Source organism: Rissa tridactyla, chromosome 9 (genome assembly GCF_028500815.1).
Source record: "Rissa tridactyla isolate bRisTri1 chromosome 9, bRisTri1.patW.cur.20221130, whole genome shotgun sequence".
Lineage (NCBI taxonomy): Eukaryota > Metazoa > Chordata > Aves > Charadriiformes > Laridae > Rissa > Rissa tridactyla.
Window position 1 is genome coordinate 40,669,644 of NC_071474.1, and position 26,419 is coordinate 40,696,062.

Below are 26,419 nucleotides of genomic sequence, written 5' to 3' on the forward strand. Positions count from 1 at the left end.
TAGATCGATACTTATTTTTGGTTGCTGATGCTTATAAAGTTACAATTTATGTTCAGTTTCACCTTTTAAGACCTGCAGGGGCTTTGTCTTTATTTTACTACCCTGGTTTTCCAGTTAATTTCTGATGGATTTTGGAGCTTTCATATCCTGCTACTCCACACTATCACTACGGCTACGTCCCCCCAGCAAATCTGTTTTCCAAAGTTTATTGCTGCTAGAGCATTTCAAAGCAAAGGTGGTTTATGAGTTTTGTTTAGTGAATTAACATGGTACATGTGAAAAGTCCTTTACGTAAAAAGTGATCAGAGACATTATTTCACTTGAACAAACAGATACTAGAACATATTTGTTCCTGTGTGGTTTTTACCTGAACCTTTCAGACCATAGAATACTATTGACTAATTATGGGAAAAAGAGTGTTTGGAAAGGGCGTACTGGTTTGAGCTGTTCATCAAGCAGCTGCTGCAAAACACCTTTGAGTCTCATTGACTCAAGGGAAGATGATGGTATCGAGAAAGGACTAGTTACCTTGTTGAAGTGTCATGCTTAAAAGCACTGAGTAAACTCAGCATAGTGCCTTTGGGATGCAGTACACTGACAGCTATTATGGCAGGAGATCAAGGATGCAGGCTGGAGAGAAATAATCTTTGAGTTTTGTCTCCTTTTATACTAACAAAAGCATGAAGTGCAGAATTATTATTTTAGTAACCAGACACAACGTATTCCATCCTGCAGTTGTACTCAGGCTAGTACCAATTTTGAGAATGTTGTGGATTGTATCTCGATCTGTTAGGTATTGAATTGGGAGAGTGACTGTTGTGTAAATGTGGTTCTCAAGAATTTTTCTTCTGGTGGACCAGAACACCTGCTGTGGAGCTTGTTGCGTACTAGGGTCATATCTGGCTTCTGGAGGTATAGGCCATTTTCAGCACATGAAACAGCATTGCTCAGGGGTAGCTGTAGATCAGCGTGTATGGTCTTGCCAATCAGAATTTGGAAACTACTGGCATAGTAACACAATCACTACTGGCATAGTAACCACAACTGTAAACTCACAGCAGTGCAAGAAATGTCTACAGTGGTTGTAAGCAAAATTTTTTTTGTAGTTCTGAATCTTCTACCTCACATGTCTGTTCTCTAAGGTGAACTGTGAAGAAAGGAGATACTAGAGAAAGGAAGAATCTGATCTTGACATTGATACTCGCTATTACAATTGCTATGTTCTATGTCTCTTGGTCTTGATACTGTTCTGTTTTAGTTAAGCATGATAAAAAGTGTTATTAAAAGAGTCTTAAAGAGTAGCAAGTCCTTGCTAATTTCTAAAAAGCTTTATCCTAACCTTGAGCAATTTTTAATTCTGCCTTGCTCTGCCTAATTACAGATCCCTGCTTCTCCTCCCCTGTGCTTCCGCCTTCACGACACTTGCTTTGCATCCCACAGTTTCACGTATATGGGAGGCAGGATCTGTGTCTTCACAGGAATCACTCCTCTCATGCTTTGTAAGTAGAATGACACTATGGAAAACATCACCTCAGTCAGAGCAAAGTAGTTGTGTACTTTGGTGTCCTTGTCAAATTACTAATTGCAAGGTTTTAATGTTTGAAATGGAGAGTTGCTTAACAGAAGAAGGTGACCTCCCTGTTAGCAATACCTGAATACTGATGAGCTTATTCATTTCCCCTCTCAGGCAGTTGTAACCAGGGGAATAGAGGGTCAGTTAGGTTTCACTGTTAACAATACATGGGGGTCAGATTATTTTTGATTTTTTTAACAACTGTATTTTGTAACTACACTGTGGATGCCATGCAAAATACCCTCTAAAATCTGCATCAACTATTAATCCAGAATAGCAAACAAAACAGAGTTTGTAAATGTTTACATAATAGACCAGTCCTTGCCAGATACCTACATTAAAGAATTCAGTAGTGTTACATGACATCTTATTTACACAGGCTTTACTGTTTGCAGGCCTTATCTCTTTATTGTACTCGCCATGTAACTTGAGAAATTGCCTGGTCAATGCTTATGTGCATGACAATTATTTCTTAGGGGCTACAGTACTGTGTTTGCCTGCCCCCACCAAGCACTTGGGACAGTGTGATTACTTTAAGCATTACCGAAATTGCAGGCACATTTCCTGAAATGGGTGCAGGGAGGCTCAGGAAGAACTCCAGTTCCTCAATCCACCCATCTCTTCTCTGGCCAGCACATCAGAGACAGAGCTGGTAGTATCTAATTTGCCATGTTTATCAGCCAAACAGGAAATGGAAGAAACCATAGCTGAGGTGTGCCTTTGATTCATTGCTTTTGGTGGTGGTAACAGCACCTGTCTTACCTATTGCCCAGTACTTTGAAGTCAGTCTAAATAGTATCTTAGAAACAGCTCTGATATTACACGTGCTTAGGAAAACTCATTGTGAGAGATCACCAACCTAGGACTTGCGGGAGAGAGCATGCTGCAGGTGAGCAGATCTGCATGACTCATTTCAGCCATGGACAACTGACTGTATATGAAATGAAGGCTTATAATGAATATTTTTGGATTAAGAATGTATTATCTAAGGCCTACAATGTATTTTCTAGTGCATAGGTTCTGCAGATTAGACTGCAAGCACAGACTACAATGGTATATTATTATTTATCATAAGAATGTTAACGAACTGAAAGTCTATGCAGATGCCTCTGATACGATGTTTTTGGCTTATCCTTGAGTGCTAATGTTCACAGACGACTTAAAAGTATGTTTGCTTTGGTTATGAAAATAGAGCTATGGAATCTTTAAAAAAAAAACTTTCTAGAGATTTATCAACATTATGTCTCAGTGGTTCAGGGAGCTCAGTGTTTCCATAGGTATTTCACTTCCTCACCGTATGTGCCAGAGAAATCTGAAGACTAAAGAAGTACAGTTTCCAAATGAAACTGATGAAATCCTCCTTTAAACAGAAAATATACCTGTGGAAACTTTCTTGGAAAGCATTCGCAGGTATGAAAATGCTACTTTTTAAGATCTACTATGGGTACAGTTTCTTACAGTGTTACATTAATAGAGTTTTTCCCACTAAAAATATTGCTGTGCTGAATTTTTACCATGTTTTAATGTGGGTCTGTTGTAGAAAATAGTTGATTTTAATATATTTAGCTGTTATGTTGGTGGTCTCATCTATATTACTAACACTTGTGCAAGCACTACTGTAGACCCCCAAACCTTCAATACATGCCTTGGCATATTGCTAAACTATCAAATTGTCAGATTTGATACTCAGTGGTGGTGGTAGGTGGAGGAGGCTGACATTCGTAAGGCTTCTGGGACTTCTAGCAGAATAACTAAGTGTTGTGCAAGGTATCTCCAGTGCAGGCAAGATTTACGTTTAATCTTTCCTATTACACTCCTGACTCATTACAGCCAATACAGCAGTGGTTTAGTTCAGGAGCTGAATGACAGGCAGCTCGAATGCCCATACATCCGGGGTGGAGTGGACATCTAAGCTGTGGGACCGGTTTGTCAAAGACATACTATTAGTGCTGTGATTTCAGTGCCTGCAATCATTCACCTGGCATCATCCCAAATTGCTTTTTAGCATCAGAACTTGTGTACTGTTTGAGAAATAATTTTTCTTTGTAATTTATTCTTGTAGTGGACTGAACATAAGATGATTGCTAAATAATCATGTTAGACAAACCAGGAAATCCATATCAAGTACCACTTAACATATTTGCATTTGAGAGAGGCAAGCGTTACAGTAATTAAATGCACGTACAATAGCAAAATAATTCCTTGACTTTTTCCATAAAAAGCCTCCGAATGAAGAGAAGTGTCACTTGGGGATGAACTGTTCAATACGCTTCCAGGAGCTGATCTGTGCTAGGAGAGGTGCTGATACCTGTGAGATACACTGCTTATACACAAAATTAATTCCAAAATATGCAGTCATCAAATACACTGAATAATATTCACAAGCTGGCTGCATGTCACGTGAATTTGTACTAACAGGGTTTTTTATTTGATTCAAGCATTTCCCCTGTGTGTAGAAAGGAAGGGTAAGATCCACATAAAAATAAACTTCACTGTAATAGTTTAGAGAAAGTATATGTGCTTAAATGTGTACGCACACACTGTGTAATACATAATGTATTGGACTTTTGAACCACACATCCCACTGCACAATAGGATTGTGACAGACCATTTTAGCCAGCTTTTCTGGTAAGCTTATGGTGAGTGCATACACAGCATATTTCAAGCCTCAGGTATGCTTCTTTAGAGAGCAGAGAAACAGGCTATTTTCTATCCCATTCTCTTAAAAGAATTAGCAAAGCAAACCAGTTATCAGAAGCCAAGGCATTCAGTACTATATTCAGCTAACTTATATGAACTGTATGTTTTTCTTAATTGGCTTACACTTCCTGGGTTTTACAGTTTTTCCAGTAAATCTGCTCTCTTCTGAAGTATTCCTATAGGTATTTTAACAAAATAGCTGTCTTGCATTACAGAAATTTTGAGATTGAATTCAGTTTCATAGTTCTGTCAACTTCTTCAGAGGTGAGAAAAAGGCTGCTTCTGGCTCTGAGGTGGCTCTGTTTTAAGCATTGATACCTGCTCCAGTGAAAGAAGCCACCAATTTGGGGAATATTGATAGGAATTCCTTGGTGGTTTTAGGATAAAGTTCCAATATTTCCTCTTCAGATTCTCCAGACATAGTTTCCTCTATTTCTGTTTCATATTCTCCATTGCACATGTAGTTTAATACATGTGCAGTACAGGTGGCATATCTGGGTTCACAAGTGTGAACTTGCACACATGTATGAAGTGTACCGTGCCTTGCATGTGCTGTATAGAGCCACCAACACAGCAAGCCTGCAGGAGATCCAGCCTACCCAAGAAGAGCTTGGCTTATCAGATGTGTTCTCCGTTTGATAGGCACATGCACAATATGTCCAATATCTCGAAAAGGCTTCAAAGTTTTGTGTGTGCTTTGTGCTATTTATGCATGCTGTGAATTAATTGCATCTGGTAAATCTACTGCCCTGCTTCTGAGTAAGTAATAGGGTATGCAGAAATCCCAGAGAAGCCTTCAACATATTTACATTCTCATTGAATTACATTTCTAGCTGGGAGGGAAAAAAAGAGGAGCATCTAGGAAAGTCTGGACAGTACAACTGTTTTCATGGCAATTTCTCATAGTGCAGGTAGGCTATAAGTCGCAGAAATACCACAATTTGCACAATCCCAGCAGCACAGAAGGACTAATCCACCTGCCTGCCAGCCTCTGATGAGGCAAACTCTGCTATCTGAACTTGTCACACTCAGCTATCGATTTTCTTTCCATATGCTAGTCCTCAGTATAAAAAAAGTGATGAATTCAGGCATTTTTGTCTCAGAACTCACGCTGCCAACATTTTAATTTTGCTAAGAAAGAGCAACCACTACAGTCCTGAAGCACAATAAAAAAAATACAGATTCCATTAGAGATGCATTGCTTTTCTGTAAATTGAGGCTTTTTTCCCTAGGCGTTTTTTTTAATAGTCTGATCCTAAAGACATTGATATTTGCCAGTACATTTCACTGTTAATCTGCCATTTGTAGTCAAAGGAGCACCTAATACTTGCTAAAAAATAAAAACCCGCATGCCATCACAGGTACCATCATCATAGTGGTTTTCACATGCAAGTGGGTGAAAAGTGGCTGTTTATTTTCAGTGTTGATATGTATGTCATCACTTTACCTGCTTGTTAAATATTTCAAGACTACATAGTCTTTTAATTTTTATAATCTTCCTGAGAGCAGCTTTATTACACCATCTTGGTCTTTGGTAATCTTACAGTTGCAGTTGTAGAGTTAACACTGAGTTTATTTTGTACAAGAATACCAGCAATAAATCTGTTCTCTCTTCCACAATTACAGATAGAAACCATGAAAAATTTCAGAGCTTTTTCTAAAACTAGTTCTTCCCGAAACTTTTAATATTATGGGGAGGGGACAATATGCAGCTTTTCTGTCTGCTAAAGCCAAGACTGGTCTTTGAAGGATTGGTGAAAAAAGTGATCAGAATCTCTCTGTCCTCTTCTGGCCCTCTAGAACTACTACAAAGGGTCGTGATGAAAAAAAGAGGTGTCACTTATGAAAGCAGGGCCCTGCCTGCCATATAGCCACTGAGGAGAGAGGCTTGGCGTGGGTAAATATCTGAGCCCCCAGCTGACTCTCGGATCTCACAAATGGTAAGTCATGGTTCCAACCTAGACGATTCTGTGACTCTATGATTCTATGGGCAAAACACCGATACTAGAGAAATTAATCCTATGCCACTCAAACCAGGACACCTTGTTAGGTCTTGAGCTAACTGAAAGTGCAGTGTTTGCTTAAAGGACGAAAGTAAGCGTTAACTGGTTGTAGAACCGATTAACAAATAGAATTAAAGTACGACTCTGAGACAGCTTCTGTAAATACTAAACCTGGATTTCCTCATTCCCCAACGTTATTTGCGTGAGAAGGCAATAACTGTCGGAATGCCGTTAACTTCGCCCTTTCCCGGGGACCTATTGCCGCAAGGGCCCCCAGACCCCTGATGGGACTGACGTGCCGAAGAACCCCCCACGCCTTCCGAGGGGCTCGTCTCCCGAACCCGCGGTCCCTCCCACGGCCGCCCGCCCCGCCGGGCTCCTGCGCGGGGCCGCGGCGCCGCCCCGCGGGCGCGGGGGGGAACGGCGCCCTCCCGGCGTCGGACCGGGGAGGGTTAAAGCCCGGCTGTGGGGCCGCCCTGGCGGCTGGGTCCGCCCCCTGCCCGCCCCCGCCGCCGTCCTGGGAGATGGCGGCGGCCGCTTGGCTCTGCCTCTGCTTGCTGGGGCTTCTCTGCCGCGCCTTCGCCCCCGAGCCGGCGGCGACCCCGCGGCTCCGCACCCGCGAGGCGGCGGCGGGTCCCGGAGGTGCGGCGGGGCCGCGGGTGGGGATGGTTCTGCCGAGCGGGGAGGGGAGAGCCGGGCCGGGCCGGCGGCGGGGCGCGGGGGGAGCCGGCGGGGCCGCCCCGTCCCGTCCCCACGGCGGCCACGGGCTCGCGGGGAGGCGCCCGCCGGGCCCGTCTGGTGGCGAAGCCGAGCAGGGCGCGCAGGAGGCTCCGGCTGCCGCTTGGGAGGTTGGGGACTTCAAACCCCGTCAGCGGTTTGTACACTATTTGAGCCATAATACATCTTGACACCTTAAGAATGCGGTTTTTTTTAGAAAAAGTAAATATATATATATATAACACTTCTAAAAAATGTTTTCTTCTTACACTTTTGGAGCAGGATTATATGGCATAACATTGAGTTTAACACCCCTTTCAAAGCTTGTAGGCTGTAGAATTCAGCAGTAGGTAGAACTATACTTCTTTATTTCACACCACTTTTCTGTAGCCATCTGCAGGCAGATGAAGAAAATACCATGGGAGGAAGCAATGAAATAGGAAGGGAAGTGAAAACCACTGTAGTTCTACCCAGGCCAAATAAGAATTCCTACATGTTGAAGGAATTAATCCCAGTATTTGCATTTCCTTACAAAGATATTAGGTGTTGCTGAGTTATTTTTTTTTTTCTTAAGTACACTTCAGGGTTAAAAATTGATAAAGAAATCTGCGTAAAGTAGCCTCTACTTACTGGAGCTTAAGTTAATATATTCCTAATGCTGTTTCTTCGTAGATGGCATGAATGTCCTGTTTATAGTTGTGGATGATCTGCGTCCTGTTTTGGGCTGTTATGGAGATAAGCTTGTGAAATCTCCAAACATTGATCAGCTTGCTTCTCAGAGTATTGTGTTCAGCAATGCGTATGCACAGGTGAGACAAATAACTTAAAAAATGTTTTCTTTATGCAAAATAATCACTGGCTTTATCACAGTAGGTGTTAGGCAGACCATTGGAAAAAGCAAGTATTTATTAACCTGAAGTATTTCCAGTAGAAAATAAGTGGTTAGGCTGAACTGTACTGTATGAACCTATCTTTACTAAGGTGAGAAAAACTAAAATGGGGCACTTGAATGGTGATGTTTTTGTAGCTCTTGGAGGAGCGTTGTGTCACTCAAACATTTTCACTGTTAGCAGCAAAATGCTGCTTAAAAATACTGTTTTACTAAATTAGAACTCTTTTTTTCTCCTGTTTATAAAATATTATATTTTACTTTTTAACTTTCGAGGTAGGCTATTCTATAGACTTTTCTGAAGGGGCAGCTTGCATGGTAGGCATCACTCTTAAATACAGGACTCAATATCTCACTAAGTGCTCTTTACTTGAATGCTTTGCATAGGATGCCTACATTCCCAAATTTCTCTCTGCTGAGAAATGAGAAGTCTGAGTCTAATTCTGACTAGGGATTAGGGTTTTAAAGCTGTAACTCTTGGCTCTCGCCAATCTGAAACAGAACTGGTGAGGCCTTTGTACCGTAACCTGGACCTTCCATATGTTTATCCTTTTCATTATTCTTAAGGCAGTCCAGATCAACTAGGCTCTGGGCTTTTATCAGCACAGTCCATCTGCCACTTCTGCTTAATTCTGTGTGAGTGTGAGCTATGAGGTTTCAAAAGCACTGTCTTTAATGCAACCTGACTTTTTTTTTTGCGCTACTAGCTGCAGAACCAAAGTTTTTAGTGCTTAGGAATTGGTTATTTGAGGAAAAATTATAGATAGGTAAATGTATATCTTGCTAAAAGCCTGCAATTGAGAATTGATATTCTTAATAAGGATGCTGTTTGTTCCAGCTTGAAGTGGTATGAAACACTTTCACTGTAGTTCCTGAGCCTTCAGATGTTTTGCCTGGCTACACTTAAGTCAGTTGGCACTTGTGTTCTGCTTTTTATTCCGAACCGATTCTCTTTTTGCCTGTCTCTCTCCTCAGCAAGCCGTGTGTGCTCCCAGTAGAGTCTCGTTTCTTACTGGACGCAGACCTGATACTACCCGTCTGTATGATTTCTACTCCTACTGGAGAGTGCATGCAGGAAACTATTCCACGATGCCCCAGTATTTCAAGGAGAATGGCTACGTGACCCTATCCGTGGGGAAAGTTTTTCATCCTGGTATGGTCTGAATCGTCATCTGCTTAACATGCACATGCTTAATGTGTATATTCGCACAAACAGACTTTACATATAAGTATCAATTGTGTGATTATTGTATATGTTGACTACCTAAATCATAATCATGAGCCAGATTATACAACGATTGTATGTTGTCTTTAAATCTCAATTTTAAATCTGAAAGCATGAGAAATGAATAGATTAGATGACTCTTATCTAATGACTGTTTTCACACCTTGTCTAGGGATTGTGGGAATAAATGTCTCATGTTCTAAAAATATGTCTAGAAGTTAGGTATCTGCTGAAGATGAAATTACTGAACAGCCTCATTGTCTTAGATCTGCATATACACATTCCATGTTTTCATGGTAGGCTGTCTATCTGGATCAGGAAATACAGAATGTATGACTAATACTACCAATTAAACAGGGACTTAGTTCACTAGTTAAAAAGCAATAACACTACTGACTTGAAAATACTGTAATACTGATGCTCTTTTTGGTAGTTCTTTACCCCAGAACTAAACTTGTGTGGATATATGAACTTTCAGTTGATGGTACAGCTAATTAAGGATGAACATGAAGACTGTTATTAATCCTGTTTCTTTGGTGGGTATTTTGTTGCTGTTCACTGAAGTAAGGCTCTGCGAGAGGCTTGAGACTCCCTCACCAGTAAAAGGTGTATTTCAGGGAAAAACGTCTGTCTTAAACTTTTTGACTTTTACTTCTTAGTTTTCTTTTTCTCAACTGGCAAAGATTGTTTGAAATGTTTCTCTTTTAGCATATGAAAAAAAACAAACTAAAACCCAACAAAACAACAAACTGAAAACAAGTTAAACTTGTGTTTGAGCTCTTCCTGGTTCAGTGGATTTAGAGCATTTCTAATGTCTTTACCTTTTTCAGGGGTTTCATCCAATTACAGCGATGACTATCCATACAGTTGGTCCATTCCACCCTTTCATCCTTCAACTGAAAAGTATGAAAATGATAAGGTAAGGGTGATTCGTGGGACCCTAACAAAGAAGCGTTTTCAGGATATAACCAAGTGCTTTATGTCAAGCACAGACTATACTCTGCGGTTTTTGAGACTGCAACCTTGTGCAGGGAAACAACTAGCCAGTTTGATACTTTTGGTCTTCCAAAAGAAGGCGTGTGTGTCACGTTAATTCATGTGCCCATCTGCAGATATTTTAAGCATTTCTAAATTAGTATTTGGAAACTGAAGTTACTGAGGTATAAAAGTACTTGCAAGAAAGAGCGATCTTAATTTGTGTTTAGGTCATGAATGGCTTTATCTGAAAAGTGCAGTTCTCAACTTCCACAGTAATCTTGCTCTGTTTAGTAGGTGGCAAAACGTTGTCAATAGCATTGGTGAACTTAATTCAATAAAGAGCTCAGGGCTGAGGGGGTGGAGGTCATGATTAAAATAATCTTTAAATAATCTGAAACTTTATCATCTGATTCAGTTTTCTAGAATGTTTGTTACTCTTAAGTGTGGTCCAAAAGAATCTGGTTGTGATAGCATCATGTGCTGGAGTCTATACACTGCAAAGCTGGGAGCTCCAGCCAGGAGGCCACAGGCAGCCTTGGCTATGCTTTCTTCTTGCATTTACTGCTGAAAAAGATTGGATTTAGCAACAACAGTATTTGCATCATAGAATCATAGAATGTGTTGGGTTGGAAGGGACCTTTATAGGTCATCTATGACATACTTTTCTTTATGTTCATTTAGCAACTCTCCCAAACACCCTGCTGAGGCCACCTTTTCCTGGGAGCTGTTTAGTGTAATTTATCTTTCTTCACTGATTATACATCAGCCACTGCTGGCATTTGCTCAGAAACTAAGTAGCTTCCAGGCAGCTTTCCATGGGCTCTTGGGATCAGGAGTAAAAATGCATGTATATAGTATAACCAAATTCTGCCTTCTTGCCAGTAAGTCAGAGATTCCATTCATAGAGGCTGTGTGTTTTCCCATATGACTATGTTTAATCTCCTGCCCAGCTGTAGAGAGGATTCTGCTTTTCCATAGACATGGAAGTTGCATTCTTCAAGTCCTGAAGCTGTCCGCTCGCTCAGTCATCAAAGTACTCGGCACCTTTAGGGTTCACAGAAATCGTGAAATTCCTTTTTGTATCCAATCTGCAGTCTTTTCTTGGTAGAAGGATTGAGAAACAAATTGATTGAAAGTTATGGAACAGAGGATTTCTTTTTTACAGAAGTTAAGTTACTTAACTAAGTCTTTTTTTTTCTTTTTTTTTTTTTTAAGACTTGTAGGGGAAGAGATGGAAAACTTTATGCTAACTTGGTGTGCCCAGTGGATGTGACAGAAATGCCCAGTGGTACTCTGCCTGATATTCAGAGCACTGAAGAGGCCATACGCTTACTGAATGTTATGAAAACCAACAAGCAAAAGTTTTTCCTGGCTGTCGGTTACCACAAACCACATATCCCACTGAGGTACCCGCAGGTGAGGAAACTGGGGCCTGCACGGAAAAGAACTTAGACGAGCATTGCTTTTGCTTTTCAAAGCTGTTTTCCACAAATGCTTTAGTGCTATTGTTGCTGGAAAGCAAGCTGAACGCCAGCCTTGGTTTGATGTAACTTTTAGCAGTTGCCTGTGTTGCATTTCAAAATGTTTAATGAGAATGAATTAGCACTGCTCAGCCAAAAGTCAGGCTTCTGCCGCCATAGTAGTGCCTGCCATTGCATGGAGATGGTGTTCAGCTTGATGCAGTATGACATAATGAGGCCTTACAAGGTCTTGTACTCCACCCCCTGTTTGAGTTGGTGGCAAAACTCCTGCTCATTTCAGAGGAAGTGATGTTGGACCTTTTATTTCAGTGTTGCTTTGAGATACAGGAGGCTGTTTTTAGGTACTTAGGTACTAACTCAGTGTTTTTCAGGGATTGGTTGGGGCTGACTAGCATGGTATTGCTACCTTTTACGCCCTGGGGGAGGGAGAGTGAAGCCTTGTAAACTGTAAGAGTAGTAAAGGGTCCTGCAAGGGGAAATGATTGCTGCTTTACAACACACAGTTTACAATAGACTTTAGAGGTGAGAGCAATCTTTATGTCTGTTTTTATTGTGAAGGAATTTCTCAAGTTGTACCCCTTGGAAAACATCACGTTAGCCCCAGATCCCTGGGTGCCTGAGAAACTGCCTTCTGTGGCGTACAACCCCTGGACAGATATCAGACAGAGGGATGATGTGAAAGCATTAAATGTTAGTTTCCCTTATGGACCACTTCCAGATAACTTCCAGGTAAGCTGTCAGTCCAGTACACTGGAGTCAAAACTGCCTTAACTTGTTCAAATGCAAGGGAGCAGTCGGCTGCTCTTGGATGTTCCCAGGTATTCAGCAACTGACAGTTTGCAAATACTGTGAATTCCCTGCCTTGCATACTGTCACCTCTAGCTTTGTAGGCAAACCTTTACTGTAACTGCAGTCAGGCTAGTGGGGACGGGGAGGAAGAGATTGGCCATCAACTAGTGATGGCAGTATGTACTCCTGGTTTGTATGTAAGGGAACGTGTGTAGCTGCTACCAGTGTTGTGTTTGTTTTCATTATCTGAATCTGTTTATCTCTTTCAAGGCACCACTCAGTGTATCTTCTTTTGCAAGGTTTTCATTGACTTCGAGTGCTTACACCAAAATAAGGTGCACTGGCTGGACCCTGAGAGAAGCAGAATGGAGTGGCTTGCAAAATCTTGCTTGAAATAACTTCTAAGACAGATAGAATTTTCTAACTGCCCCCTCCCTGTTTGCCTTTTCTGGGACATTAATCATGCTACAGACACTTAAAAAATAAAGCTTTACAAGTAAAATCCTTTAGTTCCTTTACTTACACAGCCACCTGCTGGTTCTCCTGTGTGTGTATCTGTCGAAAAGCTGACTTTTTTTTCCTCTCCCCTCTTTTCTTAACTTGCAGCGGCAGATTCGTCAGAGCTATTATGCAGCAGTTTCTTACCTGGATATGCAAGTTGGCCTGCTCTTGAATGCTTTGGATGATGCAGGACTCTCAAATAGCACAATAGTTGTTTTTACAGCTGATCATGGTAAGCATTTAAATCTTTCTCCAGCTCGCTGTTAATAACTTAACTGTGCAACTCAGTGCTGGCATATTAATCAAGTGTGTGTTTATATAGTGTACAGCAGAGCTACCATACCTTGTATGTGTGGCTAGTCTGTCTCTAAATGGACTGTCACAGGCTTCTGTGGCTGCACAGTTCTGTCCCCCTGCCCGCGCCTCTCTTTAATCAGGTTGAGGATTTGCTAGTGAGTGATGAGACTGTCTGCCAGGACACTTGCTGCATTCCCACCTCCTACCCAAGGAGCGACTCTTGCTGGGAACGGTGCTGTGAAAGGATAGCGACCACTCCTCCCCCCTTGCAATTTGTAGAGAGCCATCTGGTACAGTGGGTGACAGGCTTCCTCATTAACTGCTGAAGTGTGTTTTCTTGCACTTGTCATTGCTGTTTGCTGAGCATCTAAACTGATAGCAATATGGCTCCCCCTCATAATTGAGGTCTTGCAGACTCTGGATCCTCGTGGTAAAAAAGTGAATTTGAATTGTGGGGCAGATACCTCAAGCATTTAATGCTTGTTTCAATACTCTAATAGACATTAAAATACCATCACACCCCCACACCCTCCATGATCCCTTTAATTGAGGGGTGGCTTAGCTGACTTAAAACAATTAGGATATGGCATAACTAAATAGATTTAAGTCACATATTTAGTTAATTTGGATTGACTTCTGTGAATGCGTGTATAAACAAGTCTTTGAGTTGTAGAGCGATGGGATTAATACTTGGTACTAAAGTGACTCTAGATGTTCCTTCTGACTTGCCACTTTGACTTGGACTTCCCGTTATAAAGTGAATTCTTCTTTTCCTTGCTGTGATTAACTGTAAACAGTTGGTGTTTCCAGTTCCACGGCTAGCAAAGGGATCCAAAAAAATCATGTGTTAACATAGCTGTCATAGAACTTCTTTGTCTTCCCCTAGAGTGAAGTTGGCAATAAATGTGCCTGCAAGGAAGTCATGTTGGCATCTCTTCCAAGAGGAAGAGGAGAGCTAAAGAGTTTTGATCTCTATTGCTTCCTCAGGGTTAACATTCTGATATGGCAGTCTGGCATAGATAGCAGCCTTGGCTCCAAGGGATGTTCAGTTACAGCGTTAACAGGAGTATCGAGGAGCTGGCGGCTGCCCAAAACTTAAATGAGTGCTTTGTGGAATTGATCTGGAGACGCTTGCAGGCGCTGTGACACACCCCAGTTCCTCTTTTCTGCTGTTTTAATGCTGATTTCCTAATTCTAATCTAGAGTAGGGGAAATAAGGAAAGGTGTAATTATTTCCTTAATAAAAGAGTATCAAGTTGCAAGACTTAGGTGGCTGTTGAAATAGCTTTTCACGTAAGAGATAAATCTTGTTGTATTTAAATATAGATTGTTATTTGCCTTTTAATATAACCTTGATAAGATTAGTGGCCTCAACAGCTGGAGTCAATTTACAGTGAAAAAGAAATGATTACTAAATTACAACCCAGTATCTGCTCTGAATTGTATTCTTTGTCATCTAGGATGGTCCCTGGGAGAACATGGTGAATGGGCAAAATACAGCAATTTTGATGTTGCGACCCGTGTGCCACTGATGTTTTATGTACCAGGAATGACAACTTCCTCTCTTGGTCAAGGAGAGAGAATCTTCCCCTACCTTGACCCTTTTAGTCATGTTTTGGGCTTGGTACCTCAAGGTAAATTTATTTTTTGTTTGCAGTGGATATATGTAAAGGAGAAGTGGTGATGTAATGATTCTTTGCCTACAGGCAGCTTGAGTCAGTGTCATTGCCTGGGCTTCTTGTACTGTGGAGGAAAAAGATGGTGAAGGGAATCCATGGACACAAACTTTTGCTTTGATTAGATCTGCTTTAGTGGAAACAGCTAGATGTCTGCGTTAACACAGCAGGTGATTTATTTTTGTGAGGTATAGATAACTAAAGGGATACTTGACCTACCTTTTATAGTGGCGGTTGCTGTCTTTCCAGCAGTGATGAGGGAACATTCTCTGTGTAGCATCTATACTTAAAATGGTGGCATTGCAAACTGTTTTGATGGAGGCACTCTTGTGTTCAACTACTGACATTGGAATTTGCTTTGTCTTTCTGAAGAGTTCTTTTTCAAAGTAATTAATATTATTGTCTTGAAGGCTGCACACTTGAGAAGCATAACTGCAAAAATTTTCTTTTTAAAAATGTATCATAAATGCACGGAGTGGCATTTTTGGAGTTAATTGCCACACCTTAACTGCCTTGATTTTGTTACCCACAAATCCAGTGCAAAACACTTCCAATAAAGCACCAACTTAATTATCAGAATAAGTTTCTAAAATGTTCTACCAGTGTCTGTCAAACTGTCATGTTCCGTAACTTGTATTTTGATGTTTCTTCTAGGGCAAAGCAAAAAAGTGGTTGAGCTTGTGTCTCTGTTTTCAACACTTGCTGAACTTGCTGGCCTGCAAGTTCCTCCTGCGTGCCCGGAGACTTCGTTTCATGTTGCGCTGTGCAGTGAGGGGGCGAGCATTGTCCGGTATTTTAATGCCTCTGAAGAGAAGGCAGAGGAAGAGAAGGTTGGGTGTGATGACACTTACAGATGTTTTAATGAAGAATCTGTTGCTTTCAGCCAATATCCCCGGCCCGCAGACACTCCTCAGTGGAACTCTGACAAGCCGAAGCTGAAAGACATCAGAATCATGGGCTATTCCATGCGTACAGTTGACTACAGATATACTCTATGGGTTCGGTTTTATCCTAACAACTTCAGTGCTAACTTTGAGGATGTCCATGCAGGAGAGTTATACATGGTGGAGACTGATCCAAACCAAGATTATAACATTTATAACAATATCTCACATGGTGTTTTTTTCAAAAAAATTCTTGGCTTTCTGAAGCACTAGGGTTCAGAAACTTTTTGTGCGTGTTCTGGCAACTGAAGTAACACTTCCTTTTTTGTATAAAACCTTTCTGTTGTACAGAAAACACTTGGATTGAATTAAAATCCTGTTTGTATCAAAACACTAGCTATTGCTTTTGTCTTGTTACAGCCTTTATTACACTGAAGTAGTGAGAGCGAACCTCTGCAGTTGTGTTTTCAAACACAAGCTCACAACCGTTCTGAAAAGGCCGCAGAGGGTATGTAGCCCCATACTGTGAAGCATCTCTGTGGCCTTCTGTTCTGTAGCGACTGAAGAATTAATATTCATTATTTGTGCTGAAACTGGTGGTGTGAAAGGTGGAAAAAGAGAAACCTCTGTGTTTGAAAGGCTGTGCGCAGAATGCGCATCGGTAAACAGGGGTTAGGGTAACACCAGTATGTGGTCTTTCATGAGGATTGGTCCAATGAGGCCCCACAGGTGAAAAGAGGTGGAAGCCTTTAGCTGCTGTAGTTGCTGAACTGCTCAGTGCACTTGAGGGTTGTTGCGTCCAGTGACAGAAACTTGGATGTTTGCGTTCTTAGGTGCTAAGTGGGGCTTGGCAGTCTTGGTTTTGGACTAGGATAGCTAAAAGCCTCCCACTTAGTTTTAAGTTTAGCGTGGCATTTAGCAACATTTAGTTGTCCCAAGCTATGCTGGTAAGTAAATTTCCGTATAGCCAAATGCATCAAGGGACGTATGTTTGGGGATTTGTATCTAAGAAAAATGTTTTTGCTGAGTATTTTATTTAAGTGGTATCTGTACCTTATGCTCACAGCCACGAGAGACACTCTGCTCTAATGTGATGGCAGTAATTTGTGTTGTGTTCTATCAGCCTGTTGGATTTCTGCAGTTCCATCTTGGGAGTTGAGGCTCTTGGAATTTGTACCTTAACAAGTAAGAGTTGTTCAGGCAGTGCTAACTCCTGCTACCTTCCTCGATGAACTGCTCCAATTCCTACAAAAAGAAAAAGCCAGCCATTACTTGTCTTCCTCAGATAAATTGTCTTTAATATCCTAGAGAAACCACAGACATAACTTTATTTCATTAAAATCCATGTGACAGTCTTATTCCTAATTAATGTAGAGATACCCACCATGAATTTGATTCTCTCTTAGGAGACAGTGGTTATTTAGTGCCTTAAACTCAATTAGAAGAATATATTTCTTATGAACTTGTCATTTGTTTTACTCAGCCCAAGATGCTGTGTGTTCTGCAGCATTATTATTCCTGATGAAAACATATTTTTCCCTCACTTATGAATGTATACTTAGATCCTCAGCTGGTGTGAAATACTGCAGTTGCATGTAACAGATTCAATGTAGCTATTCTAATTTCACACTGGTTGAAGATGTGTTTTACTTGAGAATGGTGCCAGGCAGCGATTTGGAGTCTGTAGCTAGAGCTAATTATATCTCTGACACACTTTCCTTCAAAGGAAAATCAAATATTGGGAAGGTTATTTTGGGGGGATGTAGTGAAGCGTTAAGGATTAATCTGAATCCCTGGTATTCTAGGTCAGTAATACAATGTACATTTAAAATTGATCTGGCAAATGGGTATTATCTTAGACTTCGCTACTTGAGCTTTGCATTTTGTTCTCCTGCTAAAATACCTGTAAAAAAAAACCCCAAAAAACCAAAACAATCTTTTTTGGAGGACTTAACAATTATAGCGTGTAGATACATTATTTAGGAATTTATTTGCATTAAAACATTCCTGAACATACACCCTGCCCTAAGCCTCCCATCACTTCAGGCAATTTAATTTTTTCAAGTGGAGATAAGAGTCCCAGTGCTAGGTGATGAGTATTTTTTTTTTTTTTTTTTTTCCTCAAGTCATTTGCTTTATATTGGAAGGGAAAAGCTGCCCTTAACCTTTCTTAATCAAAATCCAGTAATCTTTTGGGGAGACAAACAGAATTGTCTCTGACAGCCAGTGAATCAAGACTGGTATCCACGTGCTCAGGGCAACAACGTTCTGGAATAATTGCCCAAGTCAGTGAGCAGGACGGCCATCCACCTTAGCCAGGAGTTTCCTTCTGCCCACTGCTCAGTTGAGGCATAACGTTCTGAAGGAGGAGTGAGGCTTAGCACTTGCAAGACCAAGCTTTTTTTTACTGCTATGTGAGTTAGTTTTGTTATGGAATTGGTTGAGCGAAATGCAAAACCAGCAGAGACAAAGGGAGAAGGTACCTTTTTTCAAAATGTTACTTCTGGAGAACCTGAGCTGTGGGGCCTTGCTAGGCTGAGCAGCCTCCACTGAAGAACAAAAGAGCTAAACAGGAGCAATAAAAGTAAAGTGCTCTTGCGAACAGAGCTCTCTCTAGAGGGAAGAGGATGCAAGCCAAGCATCAGGAAATAAATGAGATGCCAGTGCTGACCCTATTTCTCAGGATGGCACCAGAACAGCTGGAAGAACAGCATGATGCTGCATCAGCAGGAATTGTTACCTGTGGTACATGTATGGAGAGATTCCACTGGGGACCCCAGAGTAGCCGTCGTAAGCACTTGGCACAAAGCAGAGTCAATAAACAGACCTCTGTTAATAAGCTAATGCACAGGAGTGATTAAGCAATGGAATTAAAATTTTGTTCCCTAAACAGCTGTATATCAGTCAATCATAACTCATGACATTGTTTCTAGTGTATCTAAAATAAAAATTTTTAAAGAAAAGTAAAAAATAGGCTATGCACAAAGCAGAAGCAATAGGAATCTTTAAAAAAAAAAAATGAGATGGCTGTGTATTTGGGTGTACTTTGTAACACTACTTGAATGTTTACATCGTGCTGTTTGCAAAGGGAAGGTTTAGGTCTAATTTCAGGCATGCTGTGCACACTGGAGTGTATGGAAATGCTGTAGCTACACACTGTGCGGTGCAACAGATTGGAATCCTCCCTTTGGCCTGTGCTCTGTGCTTGCTGGGGGAAATGGGGTGCGTTTTGAATTAATAGCTGTCTGTGTGAGTTGCTAATGTTTTTGTGTGGCAAGACGGGCAAAGGCAGCTGAGTGTCCCGGCTATTGGTCAGATGTTACCTAATTAATCACTGTTGCATGTTAATTATGTATTAGTGACTTGCTGCTGTGTTGTGTTGGTCAAGTGGAGTCCCCTGCTGGAATGAGTGTTCCACAGCATGAAGGATGGGATATAGACATGATGCTTCTGTCAGGGATATTTCTGAATTCCCGATGCTAATGTGTGTTTTCTCTGATAGCCAGCAATATCACCATTGGCAAAATGGCCATAATGGCATGGTCAACACACAGCTTTTGCAGGGTGCTGTGCTCAGCTTATGTTTCAGACCTTTGGGATAGAGAGAGTCTCAGACTATATTTGGGAAGTGTCTGGTAGTTGCAGTTGAGATCCTTCGTTGAATGTGGAATTCTTTTTTTTTCTTTTTTTTTTTCTTCCTCTAGTGGTTACTTAGCATTCAAATGTGAAACGCTACATAAAGAATGAAATTACCCTCTCGGTAACTAGGTTTTCCAGCATTTTACAGTTTTCTAGGCTATAGATGTTCTTCCCATCAGAAACTCCCAGCCAAGTTAAGATGACTCTGTGTCAAAACTTTTTATGCCTCTGTGTTCGACTTCCTGGCTAATGAAAATTGTCTTCAGATCTGCATGGGTGGATTTTGACTCCAATGTTCTCTGCCTACGTGCACAGATCTCCTCTTCAAGTCTGTGGGAGTTCTGCTTGTGAAAGAAGATAGACTACCAATGTCAAGATCCACCATATGAAGCAGCAAAAAGAGCCTTTTGCCCTCTATCTTTAACACTTGGCTCAATGCTGAGTAGTAGAATAACATTTTTATCCATCAGTGTGTGAAGGCCCCAACTATAATGGAGCTTTGAGTAAGCAAGAGGGAATGGCAAAGTTTGCGATATTTCTCTGGGTGCAGTTGGACATGGAGTGGTGGAGTGGGGATAATAGACTGAAGCAGCAGAGGGGAAGGGAACAGTAAGATGTAATGAACGGTGAAATCAGATATAAAGTCATGATCTGAAAGCTTAGGATCCAGCAAGAAGATAGAAAGAACAGAAATCTAAAAAGAGCAAGACTGGAAAGGGAAATATTTTTGTATCTCTGATTTTAGGCACTGCAGACATATAGGGATACTCGGATCTTCCTGTTTCTGCTCTAATGTATTTCTGTGTTTTAGGTATAAAAATCTGTAAGCTTTTTACATACTGTGATTGACTGGACAAGTTCTTTGAATTTATCTTTGAAGCACTTCTGAAAATCTACCTCTGCACAGTGTGTTGTGGTTTTGTCCCAGGTATACTCAATTTGTCATTATCCATGTATTCAAACCCCTTGCTCTCTTCTTTTGGCCCTGATGCCGTAGTAGAATCAAAGTCTTTAATTTCTAGTGTGTTATATCCTTGTGCTGAAGATTCCCGGTTTACTCCTTACTGCGTAGCTGAAGAGCAGTTACCTGTAGGTTGCATATTCCTAATTGTTTGAACGTGCTGCATGGCCAGCCCGCGCTAATTGTTCAGCAGATCCCTGGGCTGGATTCCTCTCAGCAGCCCGCCGGAGCTGCTTGGTGAAGTGAAGTCAGACTCTGGTTCTGACTCTGACAGAGTCAGAGTCTTCAGGGCTGTGTTGGCCTGCAAGTGTGGCTGCAAGTCCTATGGACGAAGTCTCGCTCATGCATCTTTGGTAGAGATTATAAGAGCTGGCTGAGTATCATCCGACTGCAGCCTTTTTTTTGTCAGGAAGATGTTTATTTGATTGAATCAAACTGTCTTATGTAGAGATACTGCTTTGGTGACAGTTTTATTGAAAAGTTTTGCTTTGATAAGATCGGGGACCTTCGCTTCAATTTTATTTCAATTTTTATTATATTGCATAATTTTCACGTAATATCAAAGGGTATTATAACAAATGAGAATGCAATTACTTTGTGAAAATAATAAAGTCAAAACAAAAAATGTTGACCTCGGAAGGAAAATGTTCACCTTTGTCAAAATGAAATGGCTCGCTTCACAAGTGTCAATTCAGGTTTTTAAACCAGGCTTTTTTGTAATTTTTGTCTTGTGGGACAACTTCAAAATATTGGCAACAAGAAAGCGATGGAAAAATCCCAATTCCTGCAGCTTCTCGTGATATTAAAAATGCCAGTTCTAATCTGGCTCCTCAAATAATTATTCGCATTGGCAGAGTGTTGAAGGCTGGGTTTAGGCCGTTTCTGTTCGCAGTGCTCTGGGAAGGGGGTGGTGTCTGTGCCCCAACGCTCACACTAAAGGAGAGAGATTACTGCTCTTTTACAGCTCGGGGACTCCAGCCTAGAGAGCTCAAATTTTTACTTGAGGTCAGACAAGGATTGTGAGCAGACGTGGATCTAAAAGGACATTCATTCCCTATCTGGTGCTTTTAACCCAATGCTGTTTCTGCTCTTCCAAAGCTTTCCGAGTGTGATCTACAGATGACACAAAATAGCCTGAGCTGGGGAGATGCTCCCATAAAGAACAGGTGGCCACCCAGGAAAGGCTTAGTGGTTGTTCTTCTCTGAAGAATTTCTTACCTTTTTCTTCTGTTTCCCCTCTTCCCCCTCCCCATCAAGCTCCCTTATACAGCCTCACAGGCTCACCCCATCCTGCTGTTGGAAGGACACTCGCCCTCTCCTCCTTCCTGGAAAGCGGGGCTACACAGCCCCCGCAGAGCCAAAGACATGCTTCCCCTGGCCGGAGGGCTGCAGTGAATTTTAAGCAGGGCTTTCTCTCCCAACAAATTGCTTAATAAAAGGGCAAGTATTAATCACACGTCTGGAAAAAGTTTGTTTTGATCTCTGTGACTGCAATTCCAGCTTTAGAGAACAGAGCTTTTTTCTGAAATATTTTCCTGGTAATAGAATTAGGATATAATTCCTAGAAGACAAATCTTGGCAGGTATGAAGTGTGTAATATCTATCCTTGATTGAACCTACAGCCTAGCCTAATACTTCCCACGTTTTCCTGTTTTCAAAGTGGGTTTGATCTTGTGCTGAAGGAAATGATTCTCTTTACTTGAGCCCTCTTGAATATTTCACAGCAAGAAGGATGTGATCCATTACTTAGGGAGCCCTCATTACATGCAGCTGTGGGATACTCATCTTTTTCCTTTATCTGCTCTGCTGGAAAACTTGGATACCTTGTTTTACTAAACAAAATCAAGGTCAAGGATGTTAAAAACAAATAGATTGGCTTATTGAACTTGATAGTATAATAATTTTCTTGTCACTAGCCTTAGCTTTTCTTTGCTGAAATAAGATTAGCAGAGATTAAAGCTATTTATTTTGGAGGTGTAGCATTCTGGACAGGGAAGCTGTGATGGGTTTGCTTTAAATGGGTCTTCATATTTTAAGAATTTGCAAACCCTCATTTCTTTTGAGGGTTATTTGTTTCTGTAACTGTTACTTTTGCCTGCGATTACTCTTTTCCAAGATAATACTTGGTGGAAACACCTCGGGTATCTTCTGTGTTTGTTCCATTTGCTCTGTTAAAGCCATGATGTTCTTTCTGATGTAAACCCATGCGAAGGAGACCAGAATTTGTCATTGCCTTACTAAGTGATGGTTTGTCTAAGGAGTCTTTTAATATTCACTTTGTGAAAGAAATAAGTGCTAACCTTCATTTACCTTTCTTAAATACAGATAGGCCCTGACCTAGTAAAGCACTAAGCCATGCACTTGAGTGCATTCCTGTTCAGTAAAACACTTAAGTGTGTTAACTAAGTATGTGTATAAAATGCTTTGCTGAGCCAGTGCCAGAAGACTGTAGCACTTGCATCCCAGTGTTACTGCTACCAAAGGAAGCCAGTGGGCTGAAGAGGGACCAGCCTGAGTGGGTAACTGGGTATTAGTAAGACTTCTTTTCTGCTAGAAAAAAATATCTCGGCGCCCTGTGTTTTAAGGTTAGTTGTTCACTTTTCAGGAATGTATCTGGTTTACGTGGCAAGGTTTTCGTTGCACCGGATGATGTTTATATACTCGTTAGACTTCATAAGGCTCCCACATCTCTCTTGCGTCTCTCCCTTCTTTCTCTCTCACTTACCAGTTTGAAATAGTAGCCAGGTCTGGATTTCTCAAAGTTTCTCATATCCTTAATTAAAGATCAATGACATTTCACTTCCCTTGAGAGGTTTAAATGAGTAAAGGCGACTAGGAAGTACAAACACATGATGTTCCTACATCAAATCTCACACAAAAACCTCAGATAAACCTTCCATCTGCTTTACAGATAGTGTTTGTCTCCACGTTGCGTTGCCTCTTCTTCATGACCACAGCTGAAAGAAGGCAAAAGTCGTCCAGCTTTTCACTTCTTTGTTAGGATTTTGCAATAGTTCTTCAGATGTCATCTGCATACGTGGGAGCGGCTCTGCCGTGTAATTCCAGAGCTCCTCGACTAGAGGTCAGTAACACATCAAAGAAGATGAGACAGACAGTCATAAGCTGTGGGGTATTAGCTACCGCTAGACATTTCATTTTGCATTTGAAATGCAGACTTGTGATAAGGTTAATCATCATCAGCTGTAAGTCACGGAGATATGTGACCAGAGTAGTGGAATGCTTCTATTGACTATTTTTTGATATTAGAAGCATGTTGGAAGTAGTGCTTCCAAATTCTAAACAGTAAGAAAAATTATCACCCTTTTAATATAATTTGTTCTTACATAGTAAGTTGCACATTTCCATGTCATATGTAGTTTAGAAAATTTCTAGGAATTTCTGCTGCTAAATCTGTATATAATCTCTTCAGTTGCACTGGCATTTTCTTCACACAGTGCTGGCTACTGTGCTCAGAAGAAAAGATCAGTGTGTGAAGCAGAGGTGGTTAAAAGTAGATTACTTTACCAAATAGGCTCAAAGTCCTATTTGTCATGTCCTTACAACTTCATAGAGCGTAGAATAGATCGGTCACTTTTTAATAAAGGGTAAGTTTAGGAATGTTTAAAGGTAAAATAGAGATTTTTGTTTGTTTCAATTTACTTTAAAAATAATCCTTATTGTTCCTGTGATCATTTCATTCCTTTTTTTTTTTTTTTTTTCCTGCTAAACTGTTCCTGCTTGGTGATAGAGGAATTGGTCTTCTGGACAATTAAAAAACAATTTATGGAGCAGCTCTTTCTCTTCCAGACGCATTTCTTTAAAGGATGTCTTGAACTGTGCTGCTATTTTAGTAGCAAGTTGTTCAAATACATACTCTGAATCATTCCTCCACAGAAGCAGGCACAAAGGATTCTGTTTGTATTCTTTGAGTGTGTCCTATCCTGAAAATACTCATTTCCTTTATCATGACTAATGCCATTACTGAGTGGTTTTGCTGAGACGTTTAGTTCAGCTGTGTTCATGACTGTGATTAGTGCATTTGTCTCCAGCCAATATGCTGATTCTTATTTGAATGCTGCACTCCTAAGAGCTGTGCTCTGAGTCTTTATGGAAGAGAAATCGCTGTTTCCCAGCATTCTTGTCTCAGCTAAGTTGATTTATTCCCCACCACCCACACCGCCCCCCCCCGCATAGAGAAACCTAGGTCAAGGCATTTCGATAGTCGTCTTGCACAAGTCCTGTTTCCTTCCCTCGCACCAGTGTTACACTTGCAAGCTACACTCTGATTTATGCCACAGTTAGTAAGAGTGGAACGAGATCTAGTATTTCTAAAATGTAAAACATTGACAACAACATTCTGTGATTCTGTAATTATAATGGATGGTGTAATTCTAATGAATAACATCAAGATAAGAGAGATGCAAGCCTTCCCCAATGTAATGGCAACCAAGAGTGACAGGCCTGCCGTTACTCTAGACCCTCAAGACTTGACCAAGCTCACTGCACTCCAGAAATTTCTCTCTGAAGTAAGAGTAACGGTGCTTAAGCTATTTAACACAGGTTTCTTGTGAGTTTGGTTCAAAACTGAGACAAAGACTTAATTTCAGCTGGATTCTGCACTTTAGCTCTTTTGTTTTTTTGTTTTTTTTTCTCTCCTCCCCACCCCCCTTCTTTAAATTCAGGAGAAGCATAAGAAAACAGTGAACAAAGTCTCCGAGACATGTTTTCTCCGTGCAGCTTGGTTACTGTCTGTACAGACAAGTTCGTAGGGAAGCTGTTGTATAGGGGGAATATAAAGTCATGTTTGCATTAAGAAACTCTCAGTGTAATTTGAACTGAAAACTTAACGATGTAAAACCAGGTCAGTGGGGCTCCTGTTGTGAGCCGCAGACACAGGAGACCTCTTGTGTTGGAGCAGCAAAATGCATTAGTCTAAAAGAGGTTTTAAGAAATGATTATGCCTTGGCAGTGTTATGGGTGGGACGATGTAGATGAGTTTGAGGGTTGGTATTTAGTTTTGTAAGGATGTTATTAACAGTAGTTCTCTTCTCCAGGCAGTCTTCAGGCTCCACAGCAGCTTGTGGCCAACGTGCACTTTCATGATCATTATCTCATGATTAGGAACCTGGGCCCATTTGGTGTGATACCAGCACCTCCCTCTTTAGCACCAGCAAGGCAAAAAGATCTTCATAGACAGCAGTCACTGGTTGGAGGATGAACAGTGTAACTGCTTTTAAAAGCCCAGTGCAGTCATCTCTTAGGGTCTGGCATCTCTGTCTCTTGAGCTTGTACATTGGCAAACCCTTCACTCCAGTCTGCCAGCTCCAGAAGTGATTGGTGACAGGCTGTCATCATCCGTTATCCCCTGTCATTCAATCAGTTCTAAGATGGAAACCCAAGCTTGTGGGTAGAAATGAGGTCTTTCATGCATTTGGTCGTTGAATGAATAGGGGAAATGAAATGTAATGGGATCTCTGGTTTTTTTAACCTTTTTTGTAAAGTAAATCAAGTTCTCTGCTGGTGTGACTGCATGAAAGCCCCTGGGATTAGCAGATTTGCATTGTTTCACTCAAATGGCAAAGGTAGAGTTCTAGTTTAAGTGGTGCCGTGTGTTGTGGTGGGTTTCTTTACTAGAAAATGTTCAGTGTTTCAAATCTCCCATTCTCAGTTGGGTCTAGAGACTCAAACTGGATAGGGGCCCAGTGGTGCCAGACACCCTGCAAACCACGGCAGGGGGGAGCTTTTGTGCTGTGGCTGAGCTGACTGCCAATAATGGGGATGGTCCCACCTCTCTGCTGCTGTTCACAGCTGGCTCTGCCCTCACCCTTCTGTTGGTGCGTGTCTGATTCCTTGGGAGCTGGTTCAGCTTGATAACCCAACATAAAACTCCGTTGTGGTTTTTTTTTTTTCTCCTCCCTCTCCCACTTTTGTTGATTTGGCTCACGAAGAAGTTAGAGGAGTGCCAGAGCAGGAAGGAACGTGTGACCTAAGACACAGCTCCTGCCTTACAGAACTTAGCAGCTACGTGAAGAAGACGGACGAAAGTGATGCAATTACTATTCCCTTTCTTAAGAATGTATCTGAAGTTTTCAAGTGGCTTTGCAAG

The 26,419-nt window shown here is 41.2% G+C and overlaps 1 protein-coding gene across 1 annotated transcript; it reads left to right on the forward strand.

The window, feature by feature from the left end:
• Positions 1-6,788: 6,788 nt before the first annotated feature.
• IDS (iduronate 2-sulfatase) lies at positions 6,789-18,607 on the forward strand. Its single transcript, XM_054215410.1, has 9 exons — positions 6,789-6,918; positions 7,666-7,802; positions 8,858-9,035; positions 9,938-10,026; positions 11,301-11,501; positions 12,125-12,295; positions 12,962-13,088; positions 14,614-14,787; positions 15,484-18,607. The coding sequence occupies exons 1-9, from the start codon at positions 6,801-6,803 to the stop codon at positions 15,984-15,986; spliced, it is 1,698 nt and encodes a 565-aa protein (XP_054071385.1). The 5' UTR covers positions 6,789-6,800; the 3' UTR covers positions 15,987-18,607.
• The last annotated feature ends 7,812 nt before the right edge of the window (positions 18,608-26,419 follow it).

Bases quoted from the DNA above. Each gene is read 5' to 3' on its own strand.
- IDS (XM_054215410.1), top strand. From the start codon at position 6,801: ATGGCGGCGGCCGCTTGGCTCTGCCTCTGCTTGCTGGGGCTTCTCTGC. The intron at 7,803-8,857 runs GTGAGACAAATA...CTCTCTCCTCAG, and splicing joins TCAGCAATGCGTATGCACAG to CAAGCCGTGTGTGCTCCCAG. The intron at 9,036-9,937 runs GTATGGTCTGAA...TACCTTTTTCAG, and splicing joins GGGGAAAGTTTTTCATCCTG to GGGTTTCATCCAATTACAGC.